General features: G+C 38.1%; 2 protein-coding genes across 6 annotated transcripts in view; both read left to right on the forward strand.

The window, feature by feature from the left end:
* Positions 1–102: 102 nt before the first annotated feature.
* nasp (nuclear autoantigenic sperm protein (histone-binding)) lies at positions 103–8,061 on the forward strand. Of its 4 annotated transcripts, XM_028028194.1 has the most exons (15): positions 103–284; positions 640–681; positions 774–887; positions 1,045–1,125; positions 3,155–3,261; positions 3,451–3,729; positions 3,945–3,994; positions 4,105–4,175; positions 4,297–4,370; positions 4,445–4,633; positions 5,394–5,566; positions 5,646–5,726; positions 6,195–6,269; positions 6,680–6,811; positions 7,872–8,061. In XM_028028194.1, the coding sequence occupies exons 1-15, from the start codon at positions 247–249 to the stop codon at positions 7,896–7,898; spliced, it is 1,533 nt and encodes a 510-aa protein (XP_027883995.1). In that variant the 5' UTR covers positions 103–246; the 3' UTR covers positions 7,899–8,061. The 4 variants fall into 4 exon arrangements, with proteins under 4 accessions (XP_027883995.1, XP_027883997.1, XP_027883998.1 ...); XM_028028196.1 differs by lacking the exon at positions 6,680–6,811; XM_028028197.1 differs by lacking the exon at positions 3,451–3,729.
* A 5,040-nt stretch (positions 8,062–13,101) lies between these two features.
* The window catches only part of lrrc7 (leucine rich repeat containing 7), a 142,558-nt gene continuing 128,670 nt past the window's right edge, over positions 13,102–26,989 (forward strand). The window contains exon 1 of one of the 2 annotated variants that reach the window (XM_028028248.1): positions 13,102–13,747. The gene's annotated coding sequence lies outside the window, so the exon portion shown is untranslated. Of the gene's footprint in view, positions 13,748–17,271; positions 17,452–26,989 lie in introns of those variants that run through there. The other variant, XM_028028249.1, reaches the window with a different exon arrangement.

Here is a 26,989-nt window from a genome sequence, read left to right on the forward strand (position 1 = left end):
CTTTATTTTTCATTTTGTTTCCGTGTTATTTTTTACGGTCACAAGGAACAGCTGTATAATTGCTGCGGCCCCTTTAACTCCAATCTCCCGCGTTCCCACTTAAGCGGAAACAGAATAGCATTTTTTTCCCCGCTATATAAGCGCGCCAACAAGGACCGTTCAAGTGGGTCTGTTTGGGCTTATCGGGTTCTGCAGAGCAGGCTGCTGGCTTTTTTTTTCCTGTCATCTCGTTGGGCTTCGATTAAAATGCCGGTGGAAACGTCCACAGCGTCGGGTTCTGGAAGGTAAATTAATCGTTTGTAATTGTTCACTGCCGCCACAACAACACAAAAAATGGCTAGTGCGCTATTAGCTTGTTCCGGCGGTAATGTTTACGGTATGACACGTAGCTGTTTAGTGGAGCGTGTTAATAGTATAGACGTTCTGTTAGGAAGACAATATATTTTTTCTCAGTGAAGTGATATTTTGTTCTTAACGCCATTGTCGCTATCACTTAGCACTCTTCGGCTAACTGGCTAGCAGCCACGAGACGCTAACAACAATAAGGCGTCGCCATCGTTTTCTGTTGTGTATGAACTCCACTAAGTCAGCAATAAAGTTTATTGTCTCGGACAATGATTTGTTTTTGGACTCCCGTAGCGCCGAGGAGAAGCCGTGCTCGTCGACAGCTGCAGCAGAAACGTACGTATGGATTCCGCAAACTTTTTTTGTGCTTCTATGAACTAATCCCTGAATATGAAACCTCTTTATGAGCACGTCTTCCCTCCTCGCAGCTCCGGTGACGTTATGGAGGAGGCGAAAAAGCTGATCGGCACGGGCAAACGGCATCTGGTGATGGGAGATGTAGTTTCTGCCGTCAATGTCTTCCAGGAAGCCTGCAGCATGCTGTGAGTCTGCATAACAAAACACGTTCAAAGAAATATTTACGCTGAAATTTATATAATATCACCTGGTATTTGGTGCAGCTAATTGCACCAAATACCACAAGATTTTAGAGTAAGTGTTATAATTTCTGTAATTTTCACCTCATTTATTCATCTGCAGGGCTGCAAAGTATGGGGACACAGCAGATGAATGTGGTGAAGCATTCTTCCTATGTGGGAAGTCTCTATTGGAGCTTGCAAGGTTTATTATTATCATTATTACATTTTATTTCATTTTTCTTTTTTTCCTATACCATATAAACAAAATATACTACAAATATCTAAAGGACTACATTGAACTCTTCTCTGTTTTTTGCACATTTTATGTTTCTAAGCATTTAATCTTAACACTTCTATTTGATTTATCACAATTTTAGAAAAACTTCTTTTTTTTCCCCCCCTTGTTAAGTTGAATGTATTTAATAGGGATACTCTGATATGAAAATCTGACGTTTTTGCAATTTTGACTGATAATTTATACATTTTCCCGACAGTTTCAATGCCTTGAAAATAAAAATAATCACACTGTTTTACTCCTCAGTAATCGGCATTTAACTGAACGCTTGTGGTGCGTTCGGTTAAACGCCCCACAATCTTGCACTGAATCATTTCCACAAACAACAATATGTCAAACACTGGTTACCAATGTTTTTCTTATCGGACTGATAATATGTTGAACTACTAACATGATCCGATACCAGTGTTGATAAAAATATATTGCATGTTTAATGTTACTGTTTTTAAGAGATTGGTTGTTGCTAATCTCATTAAGTACTTGAAAGGAAAAATGAAATCCACCTCATTATGTTGTTGAGAAGCACAAATTAATTTGATTGTAAAGCGCCAACATGCTGATGCTAATTTCGGACAGATCTGTCTCGTCTTCAAGAACTCTCTAAATTATAATAAAATGTTTCAATACTCAGAAAATTTAAGTTCAAACAGTAAAACTCACATCACAACCAACTTAAGGATCAGTTACACTCCTCTCTGCATGGCTTAGTGCACAGGTGTCAAACTCCAGTCCTCATGGGCCGCTGTCCTGCAGTTTTTAGATGTGCCACAGATACAAAACACTGGAATGAAATGGCTTACTGTATTTTCCGCACTATAAGGCGCACCTAAAAACCTTTAGTTTTCTCAAAAACCGACAGTGTGCCTTATAATCCGGTGCGCCTTATATATGGACCAATATTGAGCCACAACAGGTCTCGCAACTACTGCAAACAGCCATAGTTGCTTACCGTAGCTGCTGCTTCTACATTTTCCCCGTAGAAGAAGAAGCGCGCGGTGCATGCTGGGATATATGACTGCGCGAAGCGTGCTGTTTCATTTCCATTTGTGTGTTTGTGTAAAGACCCCAAAATGGCTTCTATTAAGAGACGCGCTTACGACGCAGAGTTTAAACTTAAGGCGATCAGTCACGCAGTAGAACATGGGAATAGAGCAGCAGTGAGTTTTCAGAACGCTGGTTTGTAATCTATTAAAGTTTGACTGACCTATCTGACTGTTTTGTTGACATTCCCTTTAGCGCAGTTCCATCTAATGGATGCATAACGTAACCCCAGCCTGTACTATAGCGTCTATTCTATGCGCCTTATAATGCGGTGTGCCTTATATATGAAAAAAAAGTTTTAAAATAGGCCATTCATTGAAGGTGCGCTTTATAATGTGGTACGCCTTATAGTGCGGAAAATATGGTAATTACCTCCTCCTTGTGTAGATCAGTTCTCCAGAGCCTTAATGACCTAATTGTTCAGGTGTGGTGCAGCAGAGGCACATCTAAAAGTTGCAGGACAGCGGCCCTCGAGGACTGGAGTTTGACTTAGTGGATGGAGTCTGCGTAAATGAAAACAAATTAAACTTATTTGCTGAAATGACTTTTATTTATGACTCTGCTACTCCATCTCTGAATGTCAGCAAGCTTTTGTGCTTTTTGCATGATGTCTTGATCAACTAGTAAACAGATTAAGTAAAGATTTTGTTACATCCTGGGCTTTTGCTTGTTTTTAGACTTTAAATTAACGGTTTGATGCCTTGAAACATCAAAAAACTGTTTGAATAAAAAAAGCATAACTTGCAAGTACATTTTGGTGACGTCTCTTGGTACTACGTGTCTAATTCAATAGTTCTGCCGTTCATAGTTAACATTTAACTTGTAAATACTCTTCCTGGCGTACAGTTCTGTAAACAAAAGTTTTGTTTTGAGCTAATCCTGTTTTGTGAACCAGGATGGAGAACGGTGTCCTTGGTAACGCCCTGGAGGGAGTCCCAGAAGAATCTGAGGAAGAGGAGCAGCCCAAAAACCCAAACCTGGAGACTGCAGACAACCTTGATGGTCAGTTTACTTCACCGTCATTTTGATCCATGCAACCTGGCTTAAGTCATTTCTTTAAATTTGAACATTTCTAAAATATTTTTGTGATTTTTCGCAAAGAGTAATCAGGTGTCTGACTTAAACTGATTTTTTCTGTACATTTCTGCTGAGATAATGTCAAGAAATCAAATGTTTGCCACTCTGGTGCAGAGAAAACTAGAGAAGAGCTGCGAAAGCAGGTCTGTGATGCAATGGCAGAGAAGGTAGAGCCGAAAGAGGAGGTGAAAAACGAAAACGCAGAGTCAGAGGAGCCTGTAGACCCTGAGGCAGGAGAAACCTCGGGTTCTGCTGATGTTGGGGAGGAGAAAAGTTCTGTCCAAGCAACCGAAGAGGTCCGAGATGCTTCAGCACAAGCTGTGAATGAAGAAGAGGATGAAGGAATTGAAGAATCAAATGCAGAGGCTGAACAGACTGATGAAACTTCAGAGGGTAGTAGATGTTTAGAGACAAAGCACCGGTGTTTTAAACTTTTTTTTTTTTTTTTTTTGACGCTTTACGTCAAAACATTCCACATGGTGAACTGAAGGGAGACACTGGTGTGCGGCTGGGGAAACTTTTTAGTTTGTTTTTTTTATGGTTTTTATGCTTTTCTAAAAGTTTGAAATTTTATAAATCCTTTAACACTTTTTATTTTTAAACTTCAGATGACGACGACGACGATGAAGACGAGGACAAAGAGAACACACAAGATAATGTGAGCTCCTGTTTAAAGAAACCTGCAATTTCTGAAATATTTTACATGGATGGCAATTATTTAATTTCCTTGTGGGATGAAAGTATTCTTAAATTTTGAAACGCTTTCAGGAAGAGGAGGATGTTGGGAATTTGCAGTTGGCTTGGGAGATGCTTGAGGTGGCCAAAGTCATTTTTAAAAGGCAAGTGTGTTTCATGTGGAAAAGTTAAGGTACATATCTGATTTTTCTCTCTCAATGATTAGTTTAATCCTGTTTTAGTCTTTATTTTGAGAACCTGTTAATATATTTCTCTTCTCTGCAGAAAGGAAAGCAAAGACGACCAGCTGATGGCAGCACAGGCTTATCTGAAACTGGGTGAAGTCAGTGCAGAAACAGGTAAACTGCAGAACCAAACGGCTCACAGTAGCGTCGTCTGTCTCCGCTGCAGGTCTAACATCTTTTATTTCCAGGTAACTATCCTCAGGCACTAGAAGACTTCCAGGAGTGTCTGATTATTCAGCTGAAGCTCTTGCCGCCTCACTGTCGCCTGCTGGCCGAGACGCATTACCACGTTGCTACAACGCTGGTCTTCATGGACCAGTACGACCAGGCCATAAAGCACTACAACAGCTCCGTAAAGGTCATCGAGACGCGTCTAGGTACCAACAGTTTATTCGTCTTATTAAACCGTAGCAATAACGAAAATTGTGCCCGAACTTTTCTATTCTCTCAATTAGGAAATGCAAAACTGTCATTGTGAATCATTTCTTTTACCTGAACAAAATTAATTTTGGGGCTTATTTGACTTTTTTTAGGTTTATGAAATGTTTTTAGTTTATTCCCAGCGATGAAAATTATAATTTTCGTTAAACTTTACTTACTTTTACTTATTTCCGAATATAATATAAATGGACGGCTGTACTAAAGGCTTTGTTTTAGTAAAAACTTGCCAGACTTATTTTGATTAGAATAGAATAATAAAAGGCTAATTAAAGAGAAATTCTTTGTTTTGCATAATATTTTTCTAAAATATAATTTACTATGAGCTATTGTTTAAAAATGTATAAGTAATTAAGGATGAGAATGTGAGGTTTAAGTGTCAACGTCGAAATAATTGAAGAGTTTATCTGGTGTGTGGAGAGTTAAATGGGCAGGAAATTATAAAATCTTGGGTTTCTTTTTCTCCTATTACTTTTTGTCCAAAATAAGTGATTGTTTTTTTTTTTTTTCTTACTGTTCTCAAATTTTTCCTTAAATGTGTAAAAAAAAAAAAACATACCATGATCATCTGCATGTGTACAGGGCCTAAGTGTTGTAGTTTTTCAACTTTAGCAGATTAAATTTCCTCATTGTCTGGAGAATTAGCACCTCTCTCATTCTGAAGCTAACTTTAGCTTCATTATATCATGTTTTTTGCAGCCATGCTCCAGGAGGTCATTGACGCAGCGGCTGGAGATGACGGTGCTGCAGAGGAGAAAAGTGAGCTGGAAGAACTCAGACAGCTTCTTCCTGAAATCAGGGAAAAAGTGGAAGACACCAAGGAGAGCCAGAGGACGGCCAGTGCTGCCTCCCAGGCAATCCAGCAGACACTGGTGAATAAACCCATACTGGTCATGAATCAACAGAGATGGAAGTACAGAGGAAGGTTGGTGCTAAACTAATCTCTTGCAGGGAGCTCCCTCTACTTCATCAACATTCCCCTGTGAAAATGGCGGCCCGTCATCCTCTACTGCTTTTGCATCGACCAGTCAGGTAAAGCTTCACCGCCTGCGTTTCCATTAATAATAATACACAAATTATAATTATGGGAATAAACTCACTTGATGGAAACGCAGCAATTTTGAGAAAAAAAACTCACTTTTTTTGTTAGGTTTTAGCAGCTGGATGAGATTTTTCAGGCATATCGAAATAATGTAGTTCACAAAACTGTAATAGAAACAAGTCATGTGACCAAGAACCGGATGTTACTACTGGCAGAAACCACGAAGAAGACAGCAAGAAGTAGTTGGAGTATCATGGCTCGTCATGTTTTTAATGATTTATCATGTGGACAAGCTTATTTTTAGTTTTATTTCATATAGTTAGAACACTGCAATTGCATTTTAGCAGAAAGTGGACAAATTTGTATACATTTATAATGGAAGTAGATCTTTTTCTGACTGGGGCTCTTATTAAACTGTCTTTGAGCCTGAAGCAATCATAACTACTTTTCACTTTTAGATTCCAGTGAAAACCTCTGAAAGTGCTTTGTCTTCCAAAGCCGTGTCGGATATCTCTCACCTCGTTAGGAAAAAGGTAAAACTTTAAATCTGTAATTAAACTGTTTTTTTTTTTTTTGTTTGGTTTTTTTTTTGTCTTTTGTTGTTGTTTTTTTTTCTCTTCCAGGATCATAACAGATTTTTCTTTTTTGGTGGAGAAAAGTGTAATCATGATTGCCTGCTTTGTGTTTGTGGTCATGTCGCTGTTGGAGACCAGTAGGGGTTTAATCATTGGGTTGTTTAGGTGTGATCTAGCTTTTATTTGGCTTGTTGCATGTCTTGGTGTTTGTGTTGTGGCAGGACTTGGTGCTAGAAGCTGAAACTTGCTTTGTGTGCATGACTAAATGGTGTGATTGGCTGCTGCTTCCATTTAAATCAACCTGATTGGTTGTTTTCCGTCAATTGCTGCTGTGTTCAGAAGCTTTCGGTCTCCATTTGTCTGTCTAGAGGAAACCTGAAGAGGAGAGCCCAGTAAAGGACACAGATGCTAAGCAACTGAAACAGGAAGCCACAGTTAATGGCAGCGGTGACTCTAGTGCCAGCAACAGCAGTGAAACCCAGGAAGGAAAATCAAAGGAGGCGAGTGATAGGCCCGTCTTACTATGTCTACTAAACTCAGGAAACGTGTAGCGGTTCTGCTAATCTGTGCAGTTGGATTTCTAGAGTTAATATTTGCTTCTGATGGGATTCCCGGCTTCTTGAGGGCATGAAATGGTTTTTGAAATCCCAATTGGGTCGAAATTGTATGTCATATTTATGCCATTCAGAATAGATGGCTGTCTTGGTTTCTTTCTTTTTAAGGTATGCTATACTCTGATGTGTCTTGGTGCGCATAATTGTGACGTCAGCTATACCTAAGCCTGTCACAATAAATCAATTAATTGCACAATAAATTAAAACAATCTCAATTTATCATTTTTTTTTTCTCTCCTTCTACCCAATTTGATCTTCAGGTTGATGCATTGGTCTCAACTTGCCTTTATTTGAAGGAAAACTTTTGTTTACAGAATCTTCATAATTAATTTTATTTGTTTGGTATATTTAAAATATTTTCCAGTTCCAGTGTTTAAATGTTCATTAGAATTTAAAGTTCATTGAACGTTTGAGAATGTTTTCTTGCATTATGACCATTACTTGAACACCTGAGTGAAGTTGGCCCCCCACCTTCTTCAAATTAGGCAAAATTGGTGTAAAATGTTTGTGCTGCTATGATTTTTTTTTTTTAAAGCTATTAAGAAATGGTCATTTGGAAATGGAAACATTCCTTTATCTTTAAAATGATAGCAGCACAAAAATTTGACACAAATTTTGATTTCATAAAATTGGGTGGGCTGGTTGACCTCTTAAACTTTTATTAATATCTTCAAATGTAGTCAAATTGACTGACATCAATTTTGTCTGACCTAGTGAAGGTGGGGATGAACCGGCTTCACTCGGGTCTTAAATGGCCTCAAAACAACAATATTATCGTTTATCGCGATAACTTCTAGTACAGTTTATCGTTCAGCAAAATTGGCTAGCTCCTTCTAAACAGGTTATCTTGGAATAACCTATAAGACTTTGTCACTTTTCAGTAAAGTTTACCTATTAAGCTCAACTAGCAGCCACCTGACCTTTGACCTTTGCTTACTTCCTCCAGTCTGCCGCTGTAGAGTCTTCCTCATGACCGCCTTGATCCTCTTCATCACTCTGAAACCAGCACAGCATGCCTCTCCAGCTCCTCACATCCAGTACTCTTGTTTCTGTAAATAAAACTCATTTTCATGGATTTGTCCAAGTTTTTGTATACTTGTGGTAAAAAAAAAAAATAAAGAATCTGCAGATGTAAATGTGACTTTGCTTTTCTGTGTGCATATTCAGCTGCAACAAAGCAAATTTCCTCAAAGAAATATTTAAAAAATAATTGTAAATATGGCAATTATAAAGGATTTATTTGCTGCAATACATCACTTGTATTGAATATGCATTTCTGGACAAAGATTAGTAATGCAGTTTATGGATTATTGAAGAAATAATGTTAAAAAAATGGCATATATAGGAGGTTTGGGGAGATGAGACACTAAATTCAGTTAATTTTTAAAGAACATTCATCCCCTTCATGCTACTTTGTGTTGACCTAACCAAGATATTAATACTTTTGTAAAGCATGATATTTAAAGGGGTGGAACTAAGATCGCTTGGTAAATAAGAAAATGATTTTTTTGTGTTTTAAAGTTTCATTTATGTGGAGGAAGAGGACAGCCAAACGGTTTTCCCCTCCATTGCTAATTTATTAAAAATATTTATTCTGCTTCAGGAGAGGGTTACTTGCTTAGTGAGAACATTTTACACAAACAAAATTCTAATTGGTTGATGAGGTAACCTGTTTATGCCCCCTGCTGACGCAGTTATATTATCAATTCAGATAATTAGTGGACATTTTTCAGAGAAACGAACCGAGACAAGGACTCCCTGTACTCATAAGTATTCACAACATCAACATGAGCTGCATCTCTGATCAGCAGGATGTTTACAGCTGAAGTATCAAGCTGATTCTGATGTGAACTTTGACCTCTTAAAACACCCAACAACTCCTTAAAATGTTACGTTTTTCTCTCTTAAAGGTTGGGGTAAAATAAAGAAACATCCACTCAATAAAGAGAAAACTACAGCGTATTGGGGCCATTGCAGAAAGAAAAAGGAAAGGAGAACACTTCCGCCAAGAAACTTTGAGATTAATCTCAAAAAAGTTCTAGACAATTTGAGTTATAAAAGTTTACAATTTGCTAAAAAAATTTTGAAAATGTTTTAAATGTCAAAAATTTGCCAGAAGAAAACTGAAATTTTTTATTTAATCAGAAATTCTGCAGAAAAATGTTAACTTTTGAAACTGAAATTTTTATGTTTTTCTAGCAATTTGTTTACTTTTGCAACTCAGAAATTTTCCCTTTTTTTTCCAAAAATTTATGTGTTTTGTTTTGTTTTGAGTGATTGTGTATGGCCCCAGACAGACTTCAACTCAAGAAAGATACAAACTTTCCCAGCAGTGTGGGCTTTTGATTTGGATGGAGACTTTCTAGCTTCAATTAGGACAAAACAAGTAAAATCTTCTTACAATAGAAAATATTGGCTGTACTACAAATAATTTCTTTTTTTTCTTTTCAAGAACCAGTAAATTTAACTCTAAAGCAAACTTTGCTTCAAATCTGCTTTTTATTCATTTAATAAACTTGGAAAAATACAGGAAGCATTTTCAAAGAAAGTGACCTAAATCCTGATTTTATTCATCAGAATTGATTAAAGTTAGTTGTCTCCCCCCTCCCCAATTGATATATAGAAAATTAGCAAAATTATTTCACTAGAGTTAATTTTTGGATCTAGAATAATTTACATATCCTTTATGTATGTTTAGTTTAAATATTGCATGTTTAGTTTATTGTTGAGAGGGTAAAAAAAAGCATTTTTTGACCCATCAACCAGAACTGAGTTAAATCCAGAAGTAAATATGATTTGAATAGTTTGACCTGCATTCTTCTTCTGTACTCTCCTAACATTTTGGAGCATGTATTGGAGACTGTGTGAACTGCACAGGAATAACAAAACACATGACTGATCCTCTGAATCATTTGGTTTGCTTGAAAAACAAAAAGAAGTAGAGAAGCGAGGGTTCCCGTTTGAACAGATTACAATCAGAATAATTCAGCAAAACAAAAATGTTTCACAAGCGCTGTTTGCACATACAGTGCAACCCGCCTGTGACATTTAAGCCTCCTTTGTTTCCAGAGGATGAAGGAGAACGTTTGACAGTCGGAAGCAGCTTGCAGCATTTGTTCCTCAGCGTCTCCCTCTTCTGCTCCAGCTGCTGATTTATCGTATCTATCAGGGCAGAGTTGGCTCATATGGAACGTCGCCAATTCTCCCCGAATCACTCGCTGTGACCCAGCTGAGGCCCGCTTGCCTTAAGAATGCATTTAGAAACGGATTAATTTACGCTCTGATATCTTACAGCGGGTGTAGGAAGATGCTTATATCCTGAAAATGTGCTCTTATTTTCACTGCTTTTGACCAAAATGGCCTCCTACTGTCACTGGGTGATGATTTTTTTGGAAAAGTTGGTTTACAATTTTTTCCCAAAAGCAGAAAAGGAGCATAAAATATGATTTACAGGTCAATCCCTGTTTTTGAATATAATTCTGTTCTTCTTTTGACTTCCCAATTAATGTTTTCTTGTTGACTTTTGGCAAAAGGGCTTTATGCCAAAATAATGGAATAGATTAGAAGAATTTCAAAAATATTCTGACTTGAATTTCGAGTGCAGCAAGGTCAGCTTTTCAGTAAAAGTCTCTGGATAAACTTGGTTTTTACTTTTCTTAAGGCTTCGTTATAAAAAGAATACTTTGTGCTGTTCTCTACATGTTCTTGTGTAAGAAGATAAGGTTGGCAATAACAAATTAAAAGTCTCCATCTGCATGTACAGGCCAAATTTGTATCAGTTTTGAAATGTAGTTGGGGGCCACACGAAGTCAGTCTAAGGGCCAGAAATGGTTCCTGGGCCGCAGTTTGGACTCCCCTGCCTTAAATGAACACGGGTATTTTTGGGGAACACCTGATGTGTGACATCATGGAGGAAAAAATCTAGACACGATATCAGAAAGAATTGTGAAGTCAGGAAGTCTAACGGTTCAGAAGTCAATCCTATCAAATAGTAAGTACATTATGTAAAGTTATGAATTTGTAATATGTTAAAAATATATATATTTTTGGTGCGCCTTAAAACAGTAAAGGTTTAGTCTTTGTTAGATATTGTCTTAAGTAGTTAATCTACACAAAGTATTTCACGTGTTTTTAATTAAACTTTTTAATAACGTTAAATCTAACTTAGTATATATTTTAGAACATGACTAAAGTAAACTTGAAAAGACCACCCACAAAAGCCAACGGAGGAAAACACACATCTACATTCGGAGCAACTGCGTCAATGAAGTAGCTAAATATGCTAGTGAGGGTTATTTGCGGCCACTTCTTCAAGTCATCGTTCCTACTTCTCAGTATCTACAGGTGACGGTAAAACAATATTTACACATTGTTGCAGTGACAGTTGGTGTTTCCACATATTTAATAGCCTAAAACCTCTCCCGAAAGCCAGTTAGCGAGTTGCTAACGTGTAAACAAATGGCGGTTCCGGTTTGCGGCGGAAGTCGCGTCCATAATTCAGGCAAAGCCTCATGGGGGCTGGGAATAAGGTGGATTATAAATTTCTGGTTTCAACTGTAAGTTTGTCATGCAGAATATTAGAACTTTGGAGATGTTGAGAGGACAGGAAATATATTTATTTTTATTTATTTTTTAAAATACTTGCCTAAATAACATCTAGAATAAGGTTTTCTTTATTTGTTTTTTGACAAAACATTACTGTTGTGTTCTACAATTCCTTTTGAAAATTTTAAGCTGTAGATGAAATGATGAAATAAGAAAAGACATACACAGTGAAGGCTAAGTGAATTGTCTTGTTTTATGTAACATTCATAATCATCTATTTTATATGATATGCAGTGGCATCCTCATGCCACTGCAGGGTTTTAAATCAGATGTGTATTTTACAATATTTTAAACACAGCATGTTTAAAGCTGTGTTTTATAACTTTTATTTAAAAATATCTTTTACATATTTGTTAAAATTGTTACCATGTTATGACAGTATGAGATAATCTGAGAATAAAATCAAGCTTCTCCCTGAGCTGCTATAACCATCTGAAGAAATGCACCGCTCCCAGTCAAAAACAAGCAATTAGAGCAAGGAGGAGGAGCTTAGCACTGTCAATCATACATATGAAGGTGCTGCTAAATATGGCAGAGAAACAACAAGAAAATCATTTATCCGCCATCATCAGGGGTCATGCTAACTAGCATTAGTTAGCATGATTTATGACAGCCTCTGCTATACATATATATATATATATATATATATATGTACTACTATGTATAGTAGTAGTAGTACATATATATATATATATATATATATATATATATATATATATATATATATATATGGTGTTGGTAGGGATTGCGTACATGGAACGACATAACCACGTTGCAGGCATAGTGTACAGAAAAATCTGTGCAGAATATGGACTGGAAGCCCCGAGAGCAAAGTGGGAAACACCCCCAAAGGTGACGGAGAACGCCAGAGCTAAGATCCTGTGGGACTTCCAGATCCAGACAGACAAAATGGTAATGGCAAACCAACCAGACATTGTCGTAGTGGATAAACAACAGAGGAAAGCCGTTGTGGTAGATGTAGCAATACCAAGCGACTGCAACATCAGGAAAAAGGAGCACGAGAAACTAGAGAAATACCAGGGCCTCAGGGAGGAACTGGAGAGGGCCTGGAAGGTGAAGACCACAGTGGTGCCTGTGGTCATCGGGGCCCTCGGGGCAGTCACCCCCAAACTGGACCAATGGCTACAACAGATCCCAGGAACAACATCAGACATCTCAGTCCAGAAATGTGCAGTCCTTGGCACAGCCAAGATACTGCGCAGAACCCTCAAGCTCCCAGGCCTCTGGTAGAGGACCCGAGCTCAGAGGATAAGAACCACCCGCGGTGGGTGAGAAGGGAATTTTATATATATATATATATATATATATATACTGTATATATACATGTGTAAATATATGCGTATATATTTAATACTATACTACTACTACTAAAGATGAGCGTACTTACATCTGTGGAGAAATGTTTGACCTGGAGTTTAATTCAAATTTTTATTTTTGTAACATTCCAATAAAATACAGTGTCTATGATGGGACAAAACGTGAAAATGTTCAGGTACTTTTCAAAGCACTGTAATTTGCTTTCTGAAACAATTTCTCCTCCTATTGTAGCCTGATGCCATAATGTTCCTGATTAACACCGAGACGCCGCTCCTCAGAGCTGAAATATTCAACATCTATCCACACTTCTGACAGCCGGAGAGAAAGAGCAAGTTGAGGACTTGAACTCATCTCTCCTCTCTCCCACTTCTCTGCAACATCCACTGCTGACAGTCTGTTGCTAAGCAACTGTAAAATAAAGCAGTGGGCTCTGAAGTCAGAGTGAGAGAAGAGGAAGAGAGTTCACAAGTACTGCAATACACTACTGTTTGTTTAGCTCTCTGCATGATCCCGGCACATCTCTCGGTTCCCATCTGTAGAACCACGAGACTTGTGACTTCTGGTTGTCGGACGGCCAGCCAATCAGGGCCGGCTGCGAGGCGGGCTCATCGGTTCCCTAGGCTACCTGTGTGATTGACGTTCAGCCTCCTGCAGCGGAGCACGCGGCGGTGTATCACTGATGCTCCTGCTTCCCCCAAGAGACAGTGGAGAAATCTGGAAGAGAGGAGAGCCGGAGAGAAAACGCAAGAGCAAGTGGAATGCTAATTATTTAAAGTCCTTCGGTCTTTTCCTCCTGCTCTCTTTGCTGGAAAGATGAAAGCTGCAGCGCAGGAAGAAGCCGGCTGAAGGGAAGGATTCCCAAAGAAGAGGGATCTGTTGGTAAGAGAAGAATCACAACACTTTCTTTTCTGTTACCTGTCCTTGTCGTCACTGTGGATTACCAGATGGCCTTTTGGCTGTTGTGTTATCTATCTATGTGTGTGTGTGTGTGGGTGAGACAGAGAGATTTTCTGCATGCTGCGTGGCTGGAGAATGGGTTTGGTGCTAACCCGTGTCCTACATGAAGCTTGTGTTACAGTCTCAGTCATGCCTGTGCTTTAGCTGAGTCAAGGGGAGCTCCCCTATATGAGCATATAGGAGGCAGACGGATTTAAAGCAGCTCCATCAGTCGGTACACGGATACAGTTACAGCTTAGGCCAGGATTTCTAGGGCTTGTCTACTGTATCTGCATAAGAGGAGGAGTATTAATTACATAACACTTCATTTATACTCTTCTGTCAGTTCTGTGCAGCTTTAAGCTCTCCCTTTTCTATAGTCCATAAAAGGTTTTTCTCTACCTGCTATAAATGAAGCAAAAAACTTTACTTTTTGAGTCTGAAGGAATCTAGATATTTTTCTGCAGTGGAGGGCAGAGAACCCAAAAAATGTATAAAAGTATAAGAGTAAAAAGTATTTGGTAAAAAGTCAAGTACTGATCAAATTATCAATAATTTAATATTTAAAAATGACATAAACAGACAGACCAAAATATAAAGTTAAAGTGGAATACAACATATAAAGTGGACATTTTTGCGTTTTAAGGACCAAAGTGACAATAATTCAGATAAACAACAAAAAATAACAAAATCAGACAAAAGAAAATGTTTCCAAATCAGTTTTCTCCAATAAAAAACTTATGAAACTTTAACCAAAACTGCAGGTTTGTGTCTGAGTCTGTTGAAGTTTTGGTTAAAACATGTTTGTTTTACATTCAGTGGGTAGAAAATCCAGAAATTTTACTCAAGTAAGAGTGAAAATACTCTTAAAAGTGCATTTTTTCAAAAAGATTACTCTTTTAAATGTAACTGGTTACTACTCAACTTTGGTACTAAGTAACAGATCAAATTATTAGTCATTTAATATTTAAAAATTACCTTGTCAGACTGACCAAAATATAAAGTTAATTGGAAATTTTGGTATTTTAAGGATGGAAATGACATAATTCATATAAGTAGCCAAAAAAAAAAAAATCAGCCTAAAGGAGATTTTCCAAATCAGTTTCTTTCAATAAAAAAACTTTACGCAAGTAATGGCTGCGATACTTCATAATAAAATAAAAATACTCCTAATAGTGCATTTCTTTTCAAAAGCAGTTACTCAAGTTAATGTAATTGAGTAAATGTAGCTAGTTACTTCCCGGCTCTGTCTTTCTAGCGGTATGTTTTTGAATCCCATTGGAGTGTGTGTCAGCGAAGCGGCACCAGGAGTCGCTGAAACCTCCATTAGTTACTTCGGGTCAGGCGACAGCCGGCCCCTCTTTGCCCCCGGGCCTCGGCACCATCAGGGAGTTCACTTTCTGCTTGGCTGCTCTCACGCCAAAAGTCTGCTTTCTGACCACCTGAGGACAGCTCACATGCTTTTAGACCAGGTGTGAAAACTTTTAGCACCCTGAAGGGTTTTTTTTATTACCTTTTCCCCTAAATTTTCTGAATGTAAGGTTCTTCAACTTCTTTCACTCTGGCTTTTGTCCGTTTAGAAATTCATGAGAGACGTTAGTTTTCTGCCACACATATAAATAAAAATAGAAGAGTGAATGTAAAAGCCTGCATGATTTCTTTAGCTCTACTAAAGCGCCAAAGACGTTTGGCTGAGAAACAAGCCCACTCCATTACAGATCCTCTACCGTACCAAACAGTTGGGCGTCACCAAACACATCTGGACAAGTTGCAGCCAAAAAGCTACAACCTCAAATTCAAAGCAAATTCAGATTCAAAAATGCTTTATTAATCCCAAAGGGAAATGAAATGATGTTGTAGCTCATTAATTATTCAAAGATTTATTGAAGATGGTGATGGTTGTTGGCAGGAAAGACTCCAGTTAAAATCACGATGACATCACAGAGCTGTGCAAAATTTGCATGTTGCATGTTTCTGTACTTTCATTTGGGTTTCTACTAATTCTAAAATCAACCCAAGTTCTTAAAAAAAGCAACCCAGCTGGTTTTTGAAAGATGTTTTACTATTTTTGGTGTCTGGAAAATGAGTCATTTAAAAAACCTGAATATAAATTGACAAATCAGCAGGCAATGCCTCTCACCTGGCAACCCAAGCAAAGCTGGTGGGTTTTACCGCTGTACAATGGCTGCTGTAAAAGACAAGTGTTTTGTTGTCGTCTTACAATGCAGAAATCTTTTATTGGTTGGGCGGCTGGATCAACTTCTGCTTTTCAAAGATGTACGGTTATATAACTGCACATCTGTTTTGCAGCAATTTCCCAGCAGCAGCTTATTTGGAATTAAAGTGACAGGACGTCCTAAAAAGCTAATTGTGAAAAGAGCTAAAAATAACTCAAAATCTCATTATCTGTGAATGATTTTGTGCAAAGAAATGTAACAGACATGTTGGTTGTAGCTCTTGGACCTTTAGTATAACTACATTCATTTATATTTTTGACTACTTCTGCAGTTGTTACGGCTTTCTTTGCTGTTGTTCTTTACTAAAAACGTTGGAGATTTTATTGCCATTGTTGCCATCCTCTTCACTGTGCATGTTGTGAAAATATCCAGCATTGTTGAGCAGAATTTCAGTCATGCTAAACCTTTCAACTGTTGCTCTGATCAGGTTTAAGCTAGCAGCTGTGTTTTTAAACTAATTTCTTACGAATGAAGATCACGTCTGAATGACATGTTCTCTCTTCTTTTCCACTTTGGGCCTTTTCATGGAATAAAAATAAGATAAAAGTTTCCAGATGCTGATTAACATTCAGAAAGAAAAGAACAAACATTTTTAGTGTTTGTTAAACACTAAACACTAAAAATGGATTTTCTCCACAGTTTTCAATAAATACACCCACATTACAGCATCAAATTTTGATTCTGAATTTTACCAAAATTTACTAAAAGTCCTCAATCATTTCTCCATCAAAATCTTCAAAATCTATTTAAAATAGCATTAACGCAGCTAATAAATCCATGTTTAAACAGTCGGTCTGTATAAACGTTCTTATTTTTGAAAAATGAAGATCTTCCTGTGCAGATAGAAACACCTCCTACAGCGTGGAGACATTTCTATTTTAGCCATCTTCATATCTGACTCACGCTGTTCATAAAACTCTTCTCCATCTCGTTTCAGCAACATGGCTGCTCAGCAGGGTTTTCAGTTTATTTCAGCTACGTAGCTGTTTGGTTTGGTTTCCGGTTTTATTTCAGTTTATCTGGGATCTTACTGTACATTCAGATCCTATCTGCATAATCTGTGCAATCAATCCATCGGTTACCAGCTCCGTTGGAGTCTGCAGGCTTCCTGTTTGCTATCTGTGAGAGTTAATTAGGTATTCCATAGTGTTTCAGGAGCTGCATGTTGGAGGTGTTGGAGCTGCTGCCTGTTTGCTTGCCTGCGTAGGAGGAAACATCTCATCCTCTGAATCTCTCTGTCTACTACACATATGAACTTTTAGGGAGTCGTTTGTGCTTCCTTAGAACAGGAAAGTAAGAGGAGATGAGTCGAAGATGGAAGGACATGAGTCGGATTTGAGCCTGCGTGATTTTTACCTCGGCCCACGGATTCGCTGGGATGCCCCTCAGCCGAGAGAAACAGTAACGCAGGTAATCCGGCGATTATGCCCTGAGCCCCGGTAAACCGCAGAGTACTTCCACAGCAGAGCTGAGGGATTGGCTGGACTCAGTCATGTTTTAGTAAGCCTGTTAAATCACACGATGACAGTGTGTCAGTGACTGAGTGTAAGTGCCAACGTGGGAACAGGAGGTGCAAATATCTTTCTATCTTGTGGTCAGTTTATAATGGCATCACTCATAAATCTGATATATACAGTAGCTCTAAAGGTTTACACAACCCTCTAACTATGCCTGGGTTTTAACACTTTAGAGCTTCTTCCACTTATAATGAGACATTTAAACTGTTAATCTGAAAACAAAAGAGGTGCAACAACCTGCTGCACATCCTAAAATTTGACTTTGGTAGGAGTTTGTCAACAGCAATTATCTTGCTTTAGTAATGTAGCTTCTGCAAGTGTCTCAAATTGTGAGGACATTTTGTCTGCAGGGTTCTTCAGGTCAGATTTAGGGTAAGCCATTTTGACAGTATTATATGAGACAGATATTCTGTGAAAAAATTTAAGCTCCTCTGCCTTCTTCCAGTGCTAACTAGAAACAACCAATCAGAGCCTGGAGGAGGGATTTAGTTCTGTCAATCCCCCTCCTAGTGGCGGTGCTCACCCCCCCTTTGCTCTCTGCTAGGCTGCAGATAACAGAACCTATCCTGAAAGCTAAGGCTAGTTAGCACAAATTAAGTTATTTCTGCAAAATTAGCACGTTTAGCAGTGAGTACACAAGAGTGTTTAACTGCACTAAGACCCTCCTCCTGGCTCAGATTGATTGTTTTTGTCAGGACAGGTGCATTTCATTGTTTTTTATAAAAGTTACATGCTGCAGCTTTAATTCTCCTCTTATGAAGTCATTCTTTTTATTTAGACATATACCGTACTTGGACTCACTTTAATCTGACAAAATAAAGCATCTCTTTGTCTTAATGCATTAAAAACATTAAGGTTTTAAGTCAGAACTGACTAGTATTTCAAAATGTCTTCCACCTTTAGAAAAACCAGAGTGCCACTTTAGGAATAATGTTATTTTGTTGGTATGCATTGTTGTTTTTGTCTCACATTGGATTTTGACACATTATTTTTACAAGGTTTTTTGAAGATTTTAGCCACGTCTTGAAGTTATCTTTTAAAGAGAAAGTTTCTGCTTGCAGCAGTACTCTTTAATCAAGACATCCCAATTGGCTGAAATGTTTGCAAGTTCTTTATTGCTGTTTTTCTAAAACTTACCCTTCTGCGTCTTTTCATTCATGCGGGATAATTTTGTATATATTTTGTCCTTTTCTCCTGACTGATACAGTTGCACAATGTGATCCTTTTGACCGACTGTTATCTCTGCAGACAGCGTCTCTACCTGAGGGGTGTCAAATTCCCTTCATCAATGGCCAGCGTCCTTAAACCCTTAAATGGTGTGTGCTTCAACAACCTGCAGCTAATAATTATGCCAGTCGTAGAACTCTGTGAGCTGCTTGCTGAAATTCCACTTCATCCATTTGATTTTTGCAAATGGAAGAAATGGACTGAACGGATATAAAGTTTGTCACATTAAAATGAGGAACGTTTGGCATTGTGGAGAATCACAACTTCAATTTTTATGCTGCATCAATCAAATAAATAAATACATTTTTTATTTATACAAATGAGGCATCAGTTCTCTGTAACCTTGCAAGTAAAAGTGAGTATAGATGATGGATAGACTGATAGATTAATTATCATCCTAACAATGAAGATCTAAAACTTTTTGGGGGGGACGCGGAGGAACACCATGGAGTGAAGACGTGCTTCTCGAGGCTCCGCAAAAGCAGGGACAAAACATTTATTTTAAAGCACACCCCTATTTATAAATCAGCCTCGCATATGTATATAATGGTGCGCTTCTAATCCCTGGTTCATTTGACACCTTTTTTGGTCGATAAGTCGTTTGTTTTAATAACTTTTTGTAACAGGCCGCGGTCGTCGCCTCGAACCTAGCCAGCGTGCACTAGCTACATAGCGCCCGGCCCGGGCCCGAAACGGACTGGTTTGTCGTTTTTGGGTTGATCCCTTGTCCCCTGCACGGTGGTACTAGGACTGATATTACTGCGGGCACGGGTGAGCATAAAAGAGTGGTTTCCGTCCTTGGATGGTCCATTGTGCTAAAGCTAATTATTGGTTGCGCTCGCTCGTGTCGCTGAACTGTGACGTCATCGTTTACGCCAACTTTCTTCGGCACTGTTTGGGACCATTTTCTGTTTTAAAGTACTGCGACTCTTGTAAAATGGACAAGAGGGAAACTAAGGGACCTCGTCAGAGACGTACTGCCGCTGAGACGGGCTCTGGATCGGGCGCGCTCCGGATGGATGAGACGCCGCTGGGGAGCGACGAGCGTGGATCAGATACACCGCTCAGTGAGGCAACATTTATCAAAGCACTGCAAGGTCTGAAGCAAGACATTTGTGATACTTTTGACAAGAGGATCGACTCTCTTACTCTCACATTAAGGTCAGAAATTAAATCCGTGAAGGCTGAGCTTAATGCTAATATAAACTCCATCCAGTCTCTTGTTGAAACTCAGGGAGCCACAATCAAAGAGCTTGAGGTCTCTGCTACCTCTTGCAGTGATGATTTGTCCTCCCTGCAGACCTCTGTATCTGTTTTAGCAGGGGAAGTTAAACAACTACAGGCTAAATGTGAGGATCTGGAGGGAAGGTCAAGGCGTAATAATATTCGTCTCATCGGGCTGGCTGAAGGACTGGAACTGCCCAATTCTAGAGAATTCATCTCACAGCTTCTGCGTGACCTTTTGGGATTGGAGGATGTGCCGCTTCTGGACCGAGCTCACAGATCTAGCAGGGAAAAACCTAAAGAAGGAGCTCCACCTCGACCAATTATCATCAGAGTGCATTATTTTCATGTGAAGGAACTGATTCTGCGCCGGGCAGGAGCTGCTGCACCTCTTCTCTATCAGGGCAGGAAAATTTTTATCTTTCCAGACTTTACGTCATCAGTGGCCAAAAAACGCTCACAATTTGGGAATGCCAAACGTCTCCTACACTCGTGCCCTGGCGTTAAGTTTGGTCTGTTCTACCCTGCTGAGTTAAGAATCACACTGCCAAATGGAGTTGTGCGCAAGTTTTCCGACCCCGAAGCTGCCACAGACTTTATTAAGAAACTGGGAGGTGGTGCTCCTTCTGACTAATAACTTTGACTTGGTTTGAGGCTGATGTTCGTTATTTCTGATTTATATTTGTGAAATGGTAACCTAACTGAAGGTTTTTTTTTTTTTTTTTTTTTTTTTTTGTGATTTCACAAAATGTAGGGGGTGCTTTTAGTACCAGATTTTGTTAATTTTTTTTTTTTTTTTCTTACATATTTAATTCTAATCACTTACTTATCTTATTCATGTTTTATTTATTTTTGTTTAATTTTTAAAATTTATTTTATTTTATAAATATTACTATATTATTATATTATTTATATTCTATTAAATCTCTTTTTTTTTCTTTCAAATACCTTTTTAGTTTTTCTATCCTTACTACTGATTTATTTCCTATATATACTTTATTTGTTTATTTATATTTCTGTGTGTGTGTAGGTATGTAGATGCATATCTATTTATACACTTAATTAGATAATATCATTTGATCCACTTTTTTTTTTGTTCCTGCTTTGCACTGGTGGGAGCTTGAGTTCTACTGGGTCCGTGGATGCTTGGGGAGAGGTATCTAGTAGTTAGCAAAAGGGGGTATGCGCGCATCTTGTTTGGGAAGATGCTTCAGCAATCAGGGGTAAGTTCTAACGTTCTTGTTTTGTCGTACTGTTTTTCACATGTTATTTGGTCTTTAAGTGCTATCAATGGGTCATTCTTTACACAGATTGATGGATGTCACAATCTAATTGTGATAATTTACTAAAGGGTCAGGTTTTCAAGTTTTGTAGCTGGAATTGTAAGGGTTTAAATCAACCCATTAAAAGGAGTAAAGTGCTCCATCATCTACAGCATTTGGGTGCTCAAATTGTGTTTTTACAAGAAACCCACTTGAAAATTTCAGATCATTCTAGACTCCGGAAGGGCTGGGTTGGCCAAATGTATCATTCAACTTTTCAAGGTAAATCTCGAGGTGCTGCTATTTTAATTCACAAATCAGTACCATTTGTGTCTTCTAACATTATTACTGATCCTAATGGTAGATACATTATTGTTTGTGGGAGCATCTTTAATACAAAATTAGTTTTGGCTAATGTGTACGCACCGAATTGGGACGATTATAATTTTTTTAGTTCCTTTTTTACCAAAATTCCAGATTTATCTTCACATTTTCTTATCTTGGCTGGCGATTTGAACTGTTGGCTGGGCCCTTTGGATCGGTCATCAAATAATGTTAACAGACAATCACATTCTTCCAAAGTTGTTAATAATTTTCTTAAAGAATTCTCAGTTATTGATGCCTGGCGCTTTCTTAATCCTACTCGTAAAGAATATACATTTTTCTCCCCAGTTCACCATACATACACTCGTATTGATTACATTCTTTTGGACAGCCGACTGATACCGCATATCCGATCTTGTTCTCACAATGCCATTGTAATTTCAGATCATGCTCCTGTGACATTGGACCTGGTGATGGGAGGTGGCTCTCCTTCTGTTGTTCCTTGGCGCTTGAACACACGTCTGTTGTCTGATGATAAGTTTGTTGCCTTTGTTACTTCAAAAATAGACTTCTTCATTGCCACAAATGATACTCCAGGTACATCACCCTCTCTCTTGTGGGAGACTTTTAAGGCTTTTATACGAGGACAGATTATATCCTACAGTAGTTTCGAAACTAAACAGAGAAAGGCAAAGTTGTCAGAACTTACAACTCGAATTCTGCAGTTGGATGAACTATACGCAGCTTCCCCCTCACCCGAGGCATACAATGTTAGGTTGTCTTTACAGGCAGAGTTTGACCGATTGGCATCGGTACAAGTGGAGGAGATGCTTATGAAGTCGCAGCATGCCCAATATGAATATGGTGACAAGGCCAGTAAACTACTTTCTCACCAACTTCGTAACGCGTCAGCAACACATTTTATCCCACAGATCCAAACTCACAATGGCATTTCTTCGGATCCACAAATGATTAATAACCAGTTCCAAGAATTTTATTCGTCATTATACGTGTCTGAATGTCCATTTGATATTTTGTCTCTGGACTCTTTCTGTGATAACCTTGTTTTTCCTGTACTAGACCGAACTTATAGTCTTAAAATGGAAGAGCCCTTGGCTGTAGAAGAAGTTCTACGTGCTCTTAATAATATGCAAAGTTCAAAATGCCCAGGACAGGATGGATTTCCTGTCGAATTTTATAAAAAGTTCAGTCTTAAATTGGCTCCCCTCCTACTGAACATGTTTAGGCACTCATTTGAAACTGGAACTCTCCCAGCATCCTTGTTACAGGCTTCTATTTCTTTGATCCTGAAGAAGGATAAAGATCCTTTATCTTGTGGCTCCTATCGCCCAATTTCTCTTTTAAATGTAGACTATAAAATTCTCGCCAAACTTTTAGCCCTCCGTTTAGAAACTGTCTTGCCATCTTTGATCAGTCCTGACCAGACTGGATTTATTAAGGGGAGATATGCCTTCTCCAATGTTAGACGGCTATTTAATGTGCTCTATAACCCCACAGATTCTTGTGAAGCTGAATTTGTGATTGGTCTGGATGCGGAGAAGGCGTTTGACAGGGTGGAGTGGGGTTACCTTTTTTATGTACTTCAACGTTTTGGATTTGGTAATAAGTTTGTTTCATGGATAAAGCTCTTATACACTTCCCCACTTGCCTCTGTCAAAACAAATTCCATTTACTCTAAATACTTTCCTCTTTTCAGAGGCACTAGACAGGGGTGCCCCATGTCCCCATTACTTTTTGCAATAGCTATAGAGCCATTGGCCATCTCACTTAGATCCAATACACATTTAAGTGGGGTCACAAGATCAGGCATTGAACAACGACTTTCCTTGTACGCCGACGACTTGCTTCTCTATATTTCTAAACCAGCCTCTTCAGTCCCTATTGTACTTTCAACTCTTGATCAATTTAGCCGCGTCTCTGGCTATAAACTAAACCTTGGTAAAAGTGAAATTTTTCCATTAAATTCGGTGGCTCGAAAATATTCACTTGCTTCTCTCCCATTTAGGGTTGCCCTTGATGGTTTTACATATTTAGGTGTTAAGGTCAAATGTAAATTTTGCGACCTTTTTAAATTTAACTTTGAGCCGTTGGTGGACAAGGTCAAACAAGACCTAGATAGATGGTCTTTGCTTCATTTATCCGTTGCTGGGAGAATTAATACGATTAAAATGAACGTGCTTCCCAAGTTTTCTTTTCTCTTTCAGTGTGTCCCTGTTTTTATCCCCGTTTCTTTTTTTAGCAAACTGGACCAAATCATCACTGGATTTATTTGGGATCATAAACCCTCTAGAATTCGTAAATCATATCTTAGGAGACCAAAAAGTGTGGGTGGAATGGCATGGCCGGACTTTATGTTTTATTATTGGGCATCCAATATTAGAATTCTTAATTATTGGTTAAAGGCAAATGATTTGGACAGTGCCCCGGCTTGGCTGGATTTGGAAGCCTCATTCTGTATACGATCGTCTTTGTCTGCTTTAGTTTATGCTCCCAAATTGCTATCAGGAGCTGAAATTCCGAACAACAAAATGGTGAGAGTGACTCTGAAAATTTGGTTTCAGTTCCGCCGCTATTTTAAATTAAACTTTTTTTCTTTACAATCTCCTATCTTCAAGAACCCTTTATTCCGGCCCTCTATGATCGATAATGCTTTCTCCGTTTGGTTCTCTCATGGTATCAAAAGCTTTAGTGACCTCTATGAGGAGGGTACATTTGTCTCCTTTGATCAGCTTTCTGCAAAATTTGACCTCCCAAAGAGCCACTTTTTTCGTTACCTACAGGTCCGAAATTATGTTAAGGAAAAAACTTCTCTCTTTCCCTCTAAACCTCCTGTTAATGATTTGGATAATCTTCTGTCACCTTCCCCACCGAAAAAGGGTCCTATTTCATGTTTGTATGAGAGATTGTGCTGTCTTCGTGAGTCCCCAATTCTCTCAATCAAAGCGGCATGGGAAGAGGACTTGGGTTTTCTGTTTCCAGATGACTTGTGGGATAGAATTCTTTACCGTGTTCATGGTTCGTCACTGTGTGCCAGACACGGACTAATTCAGTGTAAGGTCCTGCATCGCACTCACTGGACTAAGGCCAGGCTTTCTAAAATATACCCAAACGTTAGTCCGGAATGCGATCGTTGCCATCAAACACCTGCCTCACTGATCCATATGTTTTGGTCATGCCCATCACTAAAGCAATATTGGACAAACATTTTTGCAGCCTTGTCTGAAGTAGCTCATATGTCCATCCAGCCTGATCCACTAACTGCATTGTTTGGTGTACTTTCTGAGACGGTTTCTTTGTCAAGACTTGAGGCTGATCTGGTTTCATTTCTCACTTTGTTGGCGAGGCGTAGAATATTGCTGTGCTGGAAATCAGCTTTACCTCCCTCATTTGAAATCTGGATTAAAGATGCTTTACACTTTAGTAAACTTGATAAGATTAAATTTACCCTACGAGGTTCCACAACTAAATTTTTAAAGATTTGGCAGCCGTTTTTTGATTTTGTTCAGACATTGCCGTCCCGTACGGTGCCCAACTAAATTTAGCTTTTGCCTGACCTTTTTATTTACATTATCATATTATTTATCAAATTATTTATTTTGTCATTAATACCCATTGATATACCTTTTTCTTAAATCCTTCCCCCCCCCCTTTTTTTTTCTTTCTTTCACTATTAAGACCTATATTTATATCATTGTACTTTGCACACAAGACTAATGTCTTTTTTATTTCTTCTTCTAACATATCTACTTTTTGTTTTTTCTTGTTTTCTTTTCTTACTCCTCTGGATTTTATTTGGGAAGGCTTATCCATGTGTTCTGTACGACTTATGTTCGGTTCTGTTATAGAAAAAAAGTTTACATATCTTGTTCATATATTTTTGTACATTTTGTATTTTGATGTTAAAACCTAATAAAAAAAAAAAATAAATAAAAAAAAAAGATCTAAAACTTTTCCATTTTAGCTCTGCCAGTTTTGTAAAACAGCAAATCTATAAAATGTTTAAAATAATAGGCTAATATTTTAGTCTATTATCAGTTTTTATGTTAATATCAAATATTTTAGATATTATTTTAAATTCAAATGTATTTAGTCTTTAAGTCTTTAGATTTGACTCAACACATTAAACTTCCATCTCATCCTGCTGTTTTGATTTCAAGTGACAGGCTAAGGCAGCGGTGTCCAAAGTGCGGCTCGGGGGCCTTTTGTGGCTCTTGAATGATTTCTTTTTGTGGCCCCCATGTGCAATTCAAAAATGATTTTGAATTTGTTCCATAGATGCAGATGGAGACTTTTAATTTGTAATAAGGATGGAAATGGCTACCAACATTATTTACTTAAACAAGAAGTACAACACAAATCTTTTGTCTTTCTATAACCAAGTTTTAACAAAAGGTAAAACCAGGAGACTTTTACTGAAAAGCCAACTTTGCTGCAGCCAAATCAGCTTTTATTCTTTCTTACTCTTGGATAAATATAGCAAGCTTTTCGAAAGAAAGTGACCCAAATCCTGTCCTTATTATTGAAAGAAATGTATCAATCAAACCCAAAAGAAACTGAAATCTAGATGTTTTTTCTTTTAATACAGCAAACATGCTAAATCTGCTACTTACGGCACATTAGAGCCAAAAAAGTAGTAAAGAGCTGCCAGAAATCTCAGATATTTTGAAAGTAATCTCAGACATTTTCTATGAAAAACAATAAAATTTGCTAGAATTTTTTTTTAGATATGAGAGATTTTCTACAAAAAAGTTGGAAATTTCTGAATTTCAAATGTTGAAAATTTTCTTTAGAAAAACTTTTTAGAAAATGTTCAAGCTCTAGAAGATTTCTGAGATTAATCACAGAAATTTTCATTTTGGCAGAAATTTACTCAATTCTTTCTTTCTACAAAGACCCTGCAATAAAAACCAGACAGCTTTATTTACTTGTTTTTAGGATGAGTTATTTTTGGTTCACCTTTCAATCAATCAATCAAATTTTATTTGTATAGCACATTTCAGCAGCAAGACATTTCAAAGTGCTACCTTTGAATCTACAATTTTGGCCCAAAAAGTTTGGACACCCCTGGGCAAAGGCCAACTTCCAATAAAACTCCCAGTCAGAGGGTGGCGCCAAACACACAGCAGGTGACAAAAATGGCGGGTAAGATCATGCCAAAAAATTAAAAAAACAACAACAAAGGCTATTTTAAAACAGCACTGACATTGTTGCTTATTGGTTCTTTTCTTCCTCTCCTAAGCAGTGGTGCAGTGCATTATCGCCACCTAGAGGTTGTAGTGAAAACTCTATAAGCACCTTTTACATGTGGACCAACAACAGGTCACACATGTAAAAGTGTTTATAGAGTTTTTCTTTTAAAATTTGGACTTCATT

This window comes from Xiphophorus couchianus, chromosome 9 (genome assembly GCF_001444195.1).
Source record: "Xiphophorus couchianus chromosome 9, X_couchianus-1.0, whole genome shotgun sequence".
Classification (NCBI taxonomy): domain Eukaryota; kingdom Metazoa; phylum Chordata; class Actinopteri; order Cyprinodontiformes; family Poeciliidae; genus Xiphophorus; species Xiphophorus couchianus.

What these genes read in the sequence shown, in the direction of transcription:
- nasp (XM_028028194.1), top strand. Translation starts at nt 247, where the DNA reads ATGCCGGTGGAAACGTCCACAGCGTCGGGTTCTGGAAG. An exon ending in ACAGCGTCGGGTTCTGGAAG is followed by an intron (nt 285 to 639) that starts GTAAATTAATCG and finishes GGACTCCCGTAG; the next exon opens with CGCCGAGGAGAAGCCGTGCT. An exon ending in AGGAAGGAAAATCAAAGGAG is followed by an intron (nt 6,812 to 7,871) that starts GCGAGTGATAGG and finishes TACTTCCTCCAG; the next exon opens with TCTGCCGCTGTAGAGTCTTC.